The 13,405-nt window shown below is 45.9% G+C and overlaps 1 protein-coding gene across 1 annotated transcript in view; it reads right to left on the reverse strand.

The window, feature by feature from the left end:
• Positions 1 to 570: 570 nt before the first annotated feature.
• LOC137460588 (tetratricopeptide repeat protein 7A-like) overlaps positions 571 to 13,405 on the reverse strand; it is a gene marked incomplete at its 5' end in the record, with an annotated part of 84,524 nt that continues 71,689 nt past the window's right edge. The window contains one exon of the mRNA XM_068170841.1: positions 571 to 6,068. Within this exon, the coding sequence (XP_068026942.1) occupies positions 5,847 to 6,068 (222 nt within the window). The remainder of the gene's footprint in view (positions 6,069 to 13,405) is intronic.

Genomic DNA, 13,405 nt, shown 5'->3' on the forward strand with positions numbered 1-13,405 from the left:
TTCTCTCCTTAATCTTATTTGAATATGAAACTCAGGTGCTGGCTTTTTAAGAAGGCCTTGCTGAAGCTTGCCAAGAGATTAGTGTGTAAATGTGAAGAATGCTCTGGAAGCTTTTGAATGGAGACATTTTGTTTGCACAAACAGGAGTAACCGTTTGCAGCAGAAAAAGATGGCATTATGGGCAAAACAAAGTGGGTCCCTAAACCTGACAGCACAGTATCTGCATGTTACCTCCATGTTGGAGTTTCTCATACTACCTTTGTTTATTTTTACTGGAAGAAGCACAAGAAAAGCAAGATGCTTGCTTAAATCTCCATAAATCCAAACATCTGAAGCTACATTACTCCTTTTTCCTGGCTCTGTTCCTCTCTGAAAACACGCTGCTAGCATGCTCACTCTCCATTTTCCCATGAACTACAGGGTGTAGGCCAAAATACCCTTTGCAACTGGTAACTTGCTAGGCACTCTAGGTTCCAGTTAATACAACAAATGGTTGTTTCATAATGCTCAAAGTATCTGTGGCATGAATACATTAGAAGATCTGAAACTGGCAGGAAACAGGAGGAGCACTTTTTGTTTTCCACAGGGTCAATTTTATTCATCTGGTGAAAACATCTTACAATGACCAAGAAAAAGTTATTACATTGAACCCCAATCCCAATGACTGTTAACTACCAGTAGTCAAGTGGTGAGTAGGAGACCCTTGTGTGTGTGTAAGCTAAGGACCTGTGTGCGCTGGCTCAGGACGGTTCTTGTCTGTATCGTCATTGGCTGCTCTACAACAGTGCAGTGTCACATCTCTTTCAGTGACTTTTAGCTAGGGACTGGAATGTGTTTCTGTGGGGAAATGAGCTGGATCTTTTAGCATCCAGTTCCTTGGGAACACGCCTTGGTTTGCTGGAGCTGAAGGTGTGAGCCAGTACCTTAAAGGCAAAGTCAGAGGACTCATCTAGGCAGCTGCTGGGTCAGCAGCTGCTTTCCCTCCTGCCAACATCACTGAACTGAGGTAGTTTTCAGTTGCCCATTTCTAAGAAAACTACTCATTTTCTGACCATGCACTGGTATCCCCCTGCTCTGAAGAACAACCTGACAGTTAGGGAGACCATCACCTGGAGCCAGGCTAAGAGAACTGCCTGAGGGTTGGTTTAACCAGCACAAGTAGGGGGGGGGCTGGCCAACAAGACTCTGCACCTTGCAGGTGAGAGCCAGGCACCAGGGCAGTGATGAACACCCAGATGGCAACTGCAGTTGTCTCTTTGGGCATGAAGAAGCTCTCCTTAGCCAAATGTGCTGGGGAAGGGAGAGCTGGTCTGAGTTACACAGCATTGCACAGTTATCAAATAGGCCTGTAATACAATTCTCTCAGAGGCAATTATTGCTGTGGCATGGTTGTTCTGGGAAGCCTTCCTCTCCTAGGCCGAATTGCAGCTCTCAAGTTCCTGTTGGTTTGGCTGGAAAAATATCCTGGCTGTGATCTCTTTTCACTGCAAAGGATCGTTTCCCACTCTGCTGTCAGTAAAACAAAATAAAATAGCCAAAGATGCTCTTCACCAAGAATCCCCAAATTGAACATTTTTTGGGGATACAATAACTGTAATTCAAACTGCAACAGTCAGTCCTATTCCTACTTTGGTATTCAGCCAGTGAATTGTAAAGTAAACACCCTCCAGGACTGTTCTCCATTTGGATTTATTAGTCATTACCCAGAAAAGATAATTAGCACTTCTGAAACATTGTGATAATCAGTAGCATGAACTGTTACCAATAGAAACAAACTGGGGTCCTTGAGCTGCACAGGGACATGGCAGCTCTGTTGTACTCCCTGTACAGAACCAGTACAGCAGTGGGCAGATCCTTAGCTGGAGGAAATGCTCAGAACTACCAACAACTCCAGTGCAGCTAATGACAGTTTACACAGGGTAAGGCAGGGAGGGGAATTCTTCCCTGGCCTGTCGGGCTTCTCCCTCTATTTTTGTGACAGTATAGAAAGCTTCTGGTTGGTCAAAGGCAACAGAAAATACTACTCCTTTACTGCACAACAGAAAAATGGGAGCTAATTTTTCCCTCGGATGCATCTTGCCAACACAAAGGAAAATAACCTTGTAGTGGAGGCGCCAGGTGTATACCTGGATCCTTTGGGCAATTATACCTTTTTTTCCCTTCCTCTTTCTAAACTAATGAGAAAACTCTGTTGAACTCAGGTCAGTGCTAAAACTCAAGAGAACTGATACTCCACTTACTACTCCCCAAACTTCTATTAATTATTATCACATGTCAAAATTGTATGAGGGAGGGGATGTAAATCTTACGTTCCTAGTCTCAAACCCTAAGCATTAAACACGCCAGGCTCCCTGCCATACAGGGAGTATTTACTGAGCTCAGGGAAGTAAGTGTCTCAGATTTATCAATGTTGCTATCTAAATAAATACTACAATACAGAGGCTTCTCTGAAGTAGTTGCCTTTGTTTTTCTGTACCTGGAAGTATGAGCAAAGTCCATGCTGAAGAACAGAGGTAGGGTGTAAGTGTGGGAAGGCTTCTGTTTTGGTGAGCACTAATAACAAATGTAGCTAAGAGGCTCTACCCCCAAAACACCTGAAAGACTGCAACAACCCTGCATTGTACAGAGAATTTCAAGTCAGTATACCACCCCTCCAGCCAACAGATGTTTCTTATCCTCTGGGATTGAGTCCAGCATGCATGCAAAAGCACTTTGCAACTGATGCAGGGCAGTGGTGTGCTGCACTGGGAGTGGGTATCTTACCCATGGAACTCCTATTGATGCTGATGACATTTACTCATGCATGTCTGCCTTGTCACACCAGGAGCAGAGGCTCTTAGGACTGCAATTCCAATGCCAGTAACACTCATTTATGCATACAACAAACAAATGACCACCCTGGCAACATTTGGCTGGTTGATGCACTCAAAGTACTCCTGCACGTTTGCACCTCTTCTGGGATGATGACTGCTCTGGGAAGTCTGATTATTGCCAAGATGAGGTTTGTCTGATGGTAATAAATGTGATGGGCTGGTGGCTGTTTACAAGCTATGCATGCAGAAATAAATGGGTCTGTAAGTGTTTGCTTTTCAGCTGCTGCTGGGAAACAGGCACCCTCCTGCCAGGTCACAGACCAGCTACGTTACAGACCTCTTACTGCAGTGCCTCAGTGGCTGAGGTGGTTGCATAGCTTGTACTCAAATAGCTGTCTGGTACACAGGAGTTGCTATGGCAGCGCTTTACAGATAAAACCTTGCACAAGGAAGCAGAGATGCTGGGCCACACTGACTCTTTTTTGTGTCTTAAACAGAAGGCTCTTCCCCACCTTGGGAATTGTGGAGCAGAACAAATATTGGAATATAACAGCTATCTATCTATCTATCTATCTATCTATCTATCTATCTATCTATCTATCTATCTATCTACTTAAGTCAGATTGCATCTGCCTGTGGAACTGGATTTAAAACACCTCAGTAACAATTTACATATCATGTCAATAACATCTCTTCCCCCTTGCCTTCCCCCTTTCCTGCCTGCAGTGCAGAGCAACAAAATGGGTCTCTGCTGTGTCTTTTTGTCTTCATGAAACCAATTTAATTCTGGTACTTTAACACCTACTCCTTCCTCTGCTGCTGCTGCTATTGCAAATGAGAAATGTGTCCAGGTAACAATGTCTCCTTGGAAACCTGCCTCTGGCCTAAAAAGCCCAGTTTGATGCCTGTGTAGCACTGGAAAGCCAGAGGCCTCATGGGCTAAGCACCTTTCAAGGCTGGGCTCCTTTCACTCCAGATGCCTTGGTGAAGAGATGAATAAGCTGGGCTACTGCACCAGCCTGATTTAAAGGGAGAAAACAGAAATACTGGTGTGGAAGTGCTGAGAGAAACCTGAAGGCAATGTATTTCCCTCTGCACAAGCACCTCAGGGGAGGCTGGAGGCAGGAGCTCTGCAATGGTGTGGTTTGGGGACTCACCTCTCTATTAGCCTGCAGATGTCCAAATTGTTGTAAACAATGCTGACTTTAAGTCTGCTAGCAGATCTTCAGGCTCTTGAAGAAAAAGCCCCTAGTCATTTGTTGCCTGAAGATATTATTATTTCTGGAATGAACTAGTTGCAGATCATGAAACTTGGAGAATTATAGTACAAAGTGTGTCTGAGTGCAAACCTGCTTACGAAACAGTCACAAATCTCTGGACAGAAATGGACACAGAGCCCCAGCCTTTTGTGCAGCAAAGTGCCCGCAGCTCAGCTCTGCATCGTCTTCATCTTGGGACCGGTCTGTGTGGGGCTAGCTCTTGTGTGTCAGGGTACAGCTCTGCCTTACTGCCAGGAGGCCAAGAACAGCTAAGGAGCAGCTTAGCAGGGGGCATGCCAGCTGTGTTCCACTGCCCCAGTCATGTCAGCCCATGTCAGGAGGCTGCATGGATTAGGTGCTTTTCACTCTTACGTCTGATATGATATGCAAAATGATCCTGCTCCACTGAAGGCTCCGCTTGGTACCGCTAATGTGACATTTCTACAGACAATGCAAAGCTTTGGTTTTAAGAAATCAGTAATTCATATATACACCTACTGCCTTCAGCAGACTTTCCCTTAAAAGACTGCTACCACCTTTTATATAATGCAAATATGGATATGTAAATGTTTTGTGCCAGGAATGGTTTCACAGGATCACAGAACCGTTCAGGTTGGACAAGACCCTTGGGATCACGGAGTCTGACCAATGGCCTTACTCTACAAGGTTCACCCCTAAACCATATCCCCAGGCACCACATCCAAACCACCTTTAAACACATCCAGGGTTGGTGACTCAACCACCTCCCTGGGCAGCACATTCCAATGCCTTATGTCCAGTCTAAATCTATCCAGTGGCAGCTTGAGGCTGTCCCCTCTTGTTCTACCCTAATTACCTGTGAGAAGAGACCAGCACCAGCTGCTCTACCATGTTCTTTCAGGTAGTTGTAGAGAGTGAGGGTAATGCAGTAAATCACAGAGTTCAGCCATTATATACTGGTAATCACCATAGTCTTCACCAGAAGTGATGCAACAACTGATTAATAAGAATGAAGCTCAGAGTTTATAATTAGCTACTTCATGTAAGGCCTTTCAATAACTATGTAATTGGAGATGCATCTACGTTTTCAATAGTAGTCCAAATTGGAACTGATTTGGTCTTGAGTCTTTCTGCTGTTGTGCATCATACTGCAACAGTGGCTTGAAAATTAAAAAATAGAGTTTAAATTGGTCTAGGCAAGTGCCAGGCTAAATATAATAAGCAAGGACATAAAAGCAAGGCAGGAAGGAGGATTATCCAACCAGCTGAAATAATTTTGTGAATGGCATATACTGCATGTCTATATGGTTTCACTGCCACTCCTATCCTGTCAGAGCTGTATGGAGGCAGCCTCATGCTCAAGTAAAACTTGGTCAAGTTAGATGGGGCATCTACCTCTGTACAGAGCAAATCTGAGTTTTAATCCACGGCTTGAGTTTTTTATCTTTAATGAAAAGTGGAATGTGCAAGTGCTTTGAACAGCTGTGCTCTAGCATGATCTTTCTACAGACAGTCACCTTGAGCAACCACTTTGAAATAACCCTTGCTATTAACTAGAACAGGAGGCTAGCCAGGCACCTGTGGAAGAAAAAGGCATTCTCTGTTTCTGCCTGTTGCAAATTCTTCTATAGTTAGGCTTGTCTCAGCTAAGCATGCAGACCTGAGCTCAATCCTGGGATTATTTTGTCCAGCTCCAGGTTACAATGGCACTTTTATATTGGAGTTTTTCTTTGTTTATTTGCCTGGTTTTGGTGTCTGTCCACAGATTCAAGGTGCTTAACTGCAGAGCAAAGCTTTAGAGCTCCCTGGGTATGACAGTGAACGGGATGATGGGACTGCTGGATTCAAGATCCAGAGCAGTGAGGAAGCATTCAATGGCTGCTTCGTTTTTCCCCTGAGCTTGCAGGACCTCTCCAAGGCTGTTCCAGGCATTGTGACTGGTGGTCTGGATCTGGATGGCATCTCTGAGGACTTTCTGGGCCAGGTCCCTCCGTCCAAGTCTGTTCAGCACCAGGCCCTGTCAATAAACAAGTGACAAGCAGTTAACAACAGCATAAAATTGAGGAAATAATTGAGTACTCTGAGCTCCCAAGCAAGTGCAAGCTCAGGAACCACAGAATCATAGAGTCATTTAGGTTGGAAAAGACATTTAACATCATCAAGTCCAAGGGTAAACCTAACAGTGCCATGTCCCCCACTAAATCATGTCACCAGTCTCCATGTCTACAGGCCTTTCAAATACCTCTAGGAAAGGGTAGGGATCTGTGCCTGCTCCTGGAGAAGAGAAGCACTCAGCTGTTAAGCTCTGCCTTTTTTGACTGTCATGTGTAATTTAAAAGAACAATTCTGTAAACATTTTTCAAAGCAGGGAGTGCTCCAGCTCTGCAAACGCTCCTGCTACATGTTACTGGGAGAGCACACACCGGTGCTTCGTAGAGGAGAGGCTCCAGGCCCTTTAAGCATCCCTCTCTCCTTGAGCAGGTTACATTTGCCTCTAATCCCCAGGAAAATACGCATAGTTTTAATAGCACATCTGAAGTAAAGTCTGTCAGCTCCTGCATCCCAAACATAGAGAAAGATCTTTCTTCTCAACAAATGGGACTAGAGTGATGTGGCTTCTGCTTCCAGACCTCCAGGAGCAGGCTGTATGTAACAGCTTGGGGCCCTCTGTCCTCCTGCACTCCAATGCAGATCCTAAAGCAGTGTGGGGGAGGAGAAGGATGGAGAAACCTTGTTTTAAAAGCTGTCCTTAGGGTAAGAAAAGACACAAGTGGGTGTAACCATCTGGAAGGAACAGGAGGGGGAGGATGAAAGAAGTGGTAGGAAGAATGTGTTTTCCTATAGGGCTTGCATGGATGTGCCTGAACCCACAAAGCATCTAATGAGCCAGGCTCCCTTTTAATTACACCTCAGTCAACCATACTGAGCCTAGATGGCCACATGGGCTTTGCAGGACACAACGTATTAGTGGCAATCTTCTGCTTCCTCCTAAAGGTGCACACACCAGGATGAACTTCCCATCACTTTCACCTAGGTGTGGCCTATGGAAGAAGCAACCAACACTTCAGGTTGCCTGCCTAGCTTTGCATGCTTTAGGTTTCTCTCTCCATTGGAAAAAGACAGGCAACGGGGCCTCTTGTGAGCAGGAACAGGTGACACAGAGCTATCCTGATGGGAGAGGCTAGTTCCTCTGGAGGTAGTTGCTTGGAGATGACCACAGGCATGTAATAACAGACTAGAAGGAATTTGTGCAATTATAATTTGAGTCACTCACTGGACAGGGATAATGAGGCATAGAAAGGGCAAGTAGTGTGACCATAGCAAATCTGCTTCAGAGCCAAGAATAGATGGGACCTATCTCAGTTCAACTTTGTCCTCAACCACAAAACCACCCTTCCTCAAAACTCTTCCTGTTGCACCAACCAAGCAGAGCTGATTGTGCTCTCTGGTGTCCAGGGACCCATTGCTGTCCTCACTCTGAGCCTAAGCAGCATCAAGCCTCCTGAAGCTCCTGGAGGGCTGCTGGCCCTGGAGGCACAAGAGCCAATGAGACCATGCAGCTGCTGCCTGTCATACCTCTCCAACAAGGAGGGGAATTCTCTCCATGGCTGACATCTCATGCCTCTCAGCAATGCTGCAGTGAAAACCATCTCACTGTAAACCACTTGTGCAGCACAGCTCCCTTTTCTGCCCCAACAGCCTTGTTGGGCAAGCACCAGAGGCTGGCATGACTTTATCCCCTACAACCCCCCAGTGTGGAGCCATTGCATTTATTTTGCCTGTGCTTGAGGTCCCTTGCAGCTCTTTTGCAGCACCAGGAGGAGGCTATACACAAACTCCAGGTAGTGTTTACCTGTGGGAGACACTGAAGCTGATGTGCACCAGTAAGCACAGCACAGATGAACATTTGCTCATTGGTATTCAGTACTTTCAAGCATGCCATTTCAGCTGAAAAATCACCTGTGAACCCTCAGAAAGGGTGATCTCAGGATCCCCAAATCCAGGGTGAATTCTCCTGTTGATGCTGCAGTACACTGCATGAGTGAAAGACTGTTACATGATTTTGGGGAGGAGTACAGGGCTAAATTTTTGGCTGAAGGAGGTAAAGATTTTCTGCCTCTTCCTTGCTTACATACACAACTGTTAGTGACAAAGGCTTGCTTGGGTCTGTGGCCCTTCCCAGCTGTGCCCATCTTCCTGCTCCCCTGCTGTTCTGACAAGGAACAGCTCTACGTCCCCTTCTTGCTCACAGACCTGGATGTCCATGTGGAGTGGACAGAAAGCTGTGGGGCTTCAGGCCACAGCCCAAGTGGAGGTCAGAATGTGGCCAACCCACTCTCCAACTGAGGCCCTGTCAACGTCCTCAACCCCCAGTGCAGAGACCTACTCCTTTGCCCAGTGAGCTGTGACAGATGGTGTCAGCCTTTCCAGTGAGGCTTAACTGAGCTGGCAGGAATATGCTGCTGGATGTTTAAAGGACAGGTTGAACATCATGAATGCTGTGTGCAGGAGTTTCCTGCTTTAGGTTTCCTCTCTCACCCCCTCCCCAACCTGCTCCTTGCAAATCACAAGAATTTTCTGAGAGCTGGAGGCTGCACAATCCCCAGGCTTCACAAAGACACAGCACTGAGCACTTCAGTTTTCTGCTTCCCTGAGGTATTTGCACTTGAGAGCTTCTCCTTGCTACTGAATTTCTTATTTCCCCATGGAGTCTGGCTTGCTATAAACAATGCCTGCATGTTGTTGCTATGTAGGTCCAGCTGGAATCTGCCTACAGTGCAAAGGAAAAAAATTATATATAAATTCAGAAAGCCACCCACTGACAGGCAATTTGCATTTGTAGCTGGAAGGGAGGGAGGTATTTATTTATTTATTTATTTATTTTTGGGGAAAAAAAAGATTTTCTAATGAAAGTTCAGTTCCTGAGTTTCTATGGAAACTCATCTGCTTGGTGTGCATGCATGCATAATTTCATAAAGGCAGATCTCAGGAAGATGAGCAATCAGTACAAATGCAAGCAGGAATGCGATTAAGGGTTTCATCTTCTCTTCCTAGAAGATGGAGGGTGGGGCTGGCTTCAGTTGTCTTTCCTTGGCTTGTATTTGTGCTTTTGTCAAACTGAGGCAGAAACCTGTGTACAGGGTGGCCCCGCTCCTCTGCCGCCTCCTGGCTAGCCCTGGCACTTCTGCTTTTGCCTGGGTATTTTCCTTCCAAAGATGGTGAGTACCTGCAAGTAATGCCTTTGTCAGTGCTGTTGGTACTGAGTCAGGCCCCAAGGAGCAACGAGGACAGACTTCTTTTAAACTTATCATAAATAGTAAAACATCCAAAACCAACCCAAAAGGTGTGTGGGAATCATTTAGCTTTAGAGCTGCTGTGGGCAGCACTTCACAAGGGCTCGCATCAGGCCTTGACTAGCCATGCACAGGCATTTCATAGAATCGCAGAATCAATAAGGTTGGAAAAGATCTCAGAGATCATCAAGTCCAACCTGTCACCCAATACCTCATGACTACTAGACCATGGTTTCAAATGCCATGTCTAAACCCCTCTTGAACACCTCCAGTGATGGTGACTCCACCACCTCCCTGGGCAGTTCATTTCAATGGCCAATCACTCTTTCTGTGCAGAACTTCTTCCTAACATCCAGCCTAAACCTCCCCTGGTGCAGCTTGAGACTGTGTCCTCTTGTTCTGGTGCTGGTTGCCTGGGAGAAGAGACCAACTTCCACCTGGCTACAACCTCCCCTCATGCAGTTGTAGAGAGCAAGAAGGTCTCATCTGAGCCTCCTCTTCTCCAGGCTAAGCAACCCCAGCTCCCTCAGCCTCTCCTCACAGAGCTGTGCTCCAAACCCCTCCCCAGCTTTGTTGCCCTTCTCTGGACACCTTCCAGCAACTCAACATCTTTCCTAAACTGAGGGGCCCAGAACTGGACACAGGACTCAAGGTGTGGCCTAACCAGTGCTGAGTACAGGGCACAATGACTTCCCTGCTCCTGCTGGCCACACTGTTCCTGATACAGGCCAGGATGCCATTGGCCTTCTTGGCCACCTGAGCACTCCGCTGGCTCATGTTCAGCCTACTCTCAACCAGTACCCCCAACTCCCTTTCTGCCTGGCTGCTCTCCAGACACTCTGTCCCCAGCCTGTAGCACTGCATGGGGTTGTTGGGACCTAAATGCAGCACTCAACACTTGGCCTTGTTGAATACCATCCTGTTGGAGTCTGCCAGTCTCCCCAGCCTGTCAAGGTCCCTCTGCAGAGCCCTTCTACCCTCTAACAGATCACCACCTGCTCCCAACTTGGTGTCATTTGCAAATTTACTGGTGACTGACTCAACTCCCTCATCCAGATCATCAATAAAGATATTGAAGAGGATGGGACTCAGAAGTGATCCCTGGGGGACACCACCAGTGACTGGTTGCCAGCTGGATGTGGCACCATTCACCACCATTTCCTGTGCTGCTTGTGTTAATACAGCTGTACACTGTTTGGATGTTGGCTCATTCACTCAGCAAGGTCTGAGGGTAACTTTTGCAGATTAATTTAATTTTCTTCTTTAGGTCTGAAGGCATATTTCAGATCATGTAGACAGAGGCAGAGTACTGAAGGTTGTGCTTTCAAGGCAGACTGAAAATACAGTGCTGAAAGCACTGGAAGAAACTCTTTTGCAGTGAAGGACTGTGGCATAGCAGAGCTGGTGCGTGAAGGCAGAGGGGAGATAGCCAGATTGATTTGCTGATCTAGGGTGCTGGCAGCTGGCCTCTTGAACTTATTGTCTTTAATGTCAGAGAGAGGGGATTCATGTGGGAAGCTTTTTAAAAGGTATTTTTGACCTTCTCCACATACAAAACAAAACCTACACCACTTCTTTGGTAACTCTGGGTTAGGCTTCCTTGCCTTCAGTGATGTGATACCTAGTAATTAATACTTGAGTGAGGCTATACTTGAGGCTATTTTTGTTTTAGAATGGGAGAGACACATTTCAGTTTAAGTTAGATGAGCAAAAAAGTGACTTGTCTTCAATTTCCACTAATAAATAAAGTGAGCACGAGCCCCACCTGAAGTCTGATTTCAGGTGGTCATGAAATTTCTGATCTCTGCCTTTATTCCCTCAGAGTATTGGGTAAAAAAAAGCATCCTTAAAGGTTATCCGCTCATAATACTCCCAGAAAATAGAATAGAATAGAATAGAATAGAATAGAATAGAATAGAATAGAATAGGATTAGACCAGGTTGGTAGAGACCTTCAAGATCATCACGTCCAACCTATCATCCAATACCACCTAATTAACTAAACCATGCAACCAAGCACCCCATCAGGTCTCATCCTGAACACCTCCAGTGATGGTTACTCCACCACCTCCTTGGGCAGCACATTCCAATGGCCAATCACTCACTCTATATAGAACTTCCTCCTAATCTCCAGCCTAAACCTCCCCTGGCGCAGCTTGAGACTGTGTCCTCTTGTTCTGGTGCTGGTTGCCTGGGAGAAGAGACCAACCTCTGCCTGTCTACAGCCTCCCTTCAGGTAGTTGTAGAGAGCAATAAGGTCTCCCCTGAGCCTGCTCTTCTCCAGGCTAAGCAACCCCAGCTCCCTCAGTCTCTCCTCATAGGGATTGTGTTCCAAGCTCCTCACCAACTTTGTTGCCCTTCTCTGGACACGCTCCAGGAAGTCAGCATCCTTCCAGAAGTGCAGAATAGTGCAGAAAATACATTATGGAACACTACAAAATAAACCTCGAATACAAGTTGGAGTCAAAACTTCCTTTGCAAATGTTTAGTTCCAACACCTGATGAACCACAGGGAGTTATCCTGAGTCTTGGCATCCTTGTTTCCTTCTACTAAAGTGGCACAGATGTACTTGCTCTTTTCTTTGTCCAGAAAAAAACCAAACATCTATTTCATTCCTGGGTGATTGCTTTGTGTTTTGTGTGCATGGTGGTCTCACTCTTGCACAATCTGACTAGACTTTATGGCTTACAAATTGATTTTAATAATTACTTTAAACACAAGGTCTCTCTTTCGTATTTGCATGGGACTCAAATTCCAAAGTGAGGTTGTCTATGATGCCTTTCTCAACTGAGCAGAGCATGTTCACCCTAAGAAGTTTCCAGAACAAAGAAGACTGAAGATGTTGCTGTTGGGCTTCTGCTAGTGCATTATTTAATCAATTTCAATGTAACTCAGGTATCCTTACTGCCTACTCTAATCTGTAGAGTGGACATGTCACTAGTGGTTAGTAAGAGGGTAATCAGCAGTGGCAAGACAAGGGCATACTGCAGGAAAATGCTTGTTCAAAAGTGTGCTTACTCAGCAGAACCCTAAGAGAAGCCTTTCAAGATGCATTTGGCACTTGGTGACAACAGTCTCACGTAACAGAAAAATCCACACTGCCACAGGGCAACATGCACTTCTGCAATTGTTTAGCAATGAGAATAAGTTGTAAGCAAAAGCTGCTGCATACACCCTGAAATAGCAGAGGTATTTTGGAAAATGTCAAAGATTAACCCTGGAAATCCTAGGTCTCCTAGAATACAGACAGACATGTTAACTAGCCAGTAGCTCAGTTTTTCTCTCCCTGCATTCATGACCTTTGAATTTCTGAGGAGTCAGGATTTTTTTTAAGCAGTGAGCAGTGAAGTGAGTTTTTGTGCTACTACTTAGGCACAGAGCAGCTGGCAGTGGGTGGGGTAGCTAATCACCCATTTTGCTGATTCAGTCCAGGTTATGGTGAAGAAAAGCTATACCTCTGAGCTCTGTTCTCTGAAAATACATCATTTGTAGGCATACATGGAGCAGCCAAGGTTAGCTCACCAAACAAACTGAATTAGAGATTGCATCCATTTTTTTTCTGCCCTAAATGGGTGGCTGGGATCCAGTTCTGGAGGAAAGCTCATCTTTCAGTGTTTCTGCTGCCTCTTTTGTCAGAGCAGCTTTTCCTTCTCTTCCTCCCCCCTCTCCATCAGCTGAAGCTGCTGCATTCCCTGTCAGTCAGCGACACTGAAATGCTGCATTTGATAAAGCAGAGGAGGGGAAGGAGAGAGGAAGAGAGGGAAGGCAGGCAGGGCCACTGCGAAATGCAGCATGTGGAAAGGAAAACCAAAAGAACAGCACAGAAGGGGGGGAATTGGAAGGTGGCAGAAAAAGCATAAACCTGAATTTGCATCATGAGTTCTAACACTTGTGCACTGCCTGTGGGTTTCAACTCAGTGTGTTCAACCTGAAGATTTCAGCTCTGGTACTGCAGGCACCAAAGGCAGTCTGGCGGAAGATTGCTGCTTAAACTTCACTGCAGCAGCTTCCTGTGCTAGAGATGAATGTGAGGCAAGAAAAGGCAAGGGAATGCAAGAAA

The sequence above is a fragment of the Melanerpes formicivorus genome, unplaced genomic scaffold (assembly GCF_026170545.1).
Source record: "Melanerpes formicivorus ecotype bairdi unplaced genomic scaffold, bMelFor1.0.p_v2 SCAF_669, whole genome shotgun sequence".
Classification (NCBI taxonomy): Eukaryota; Metazoa; Chordata; class Aves; order Piciformes; family Picidae; genus Melanerpes; species Melanerpes formicivorus.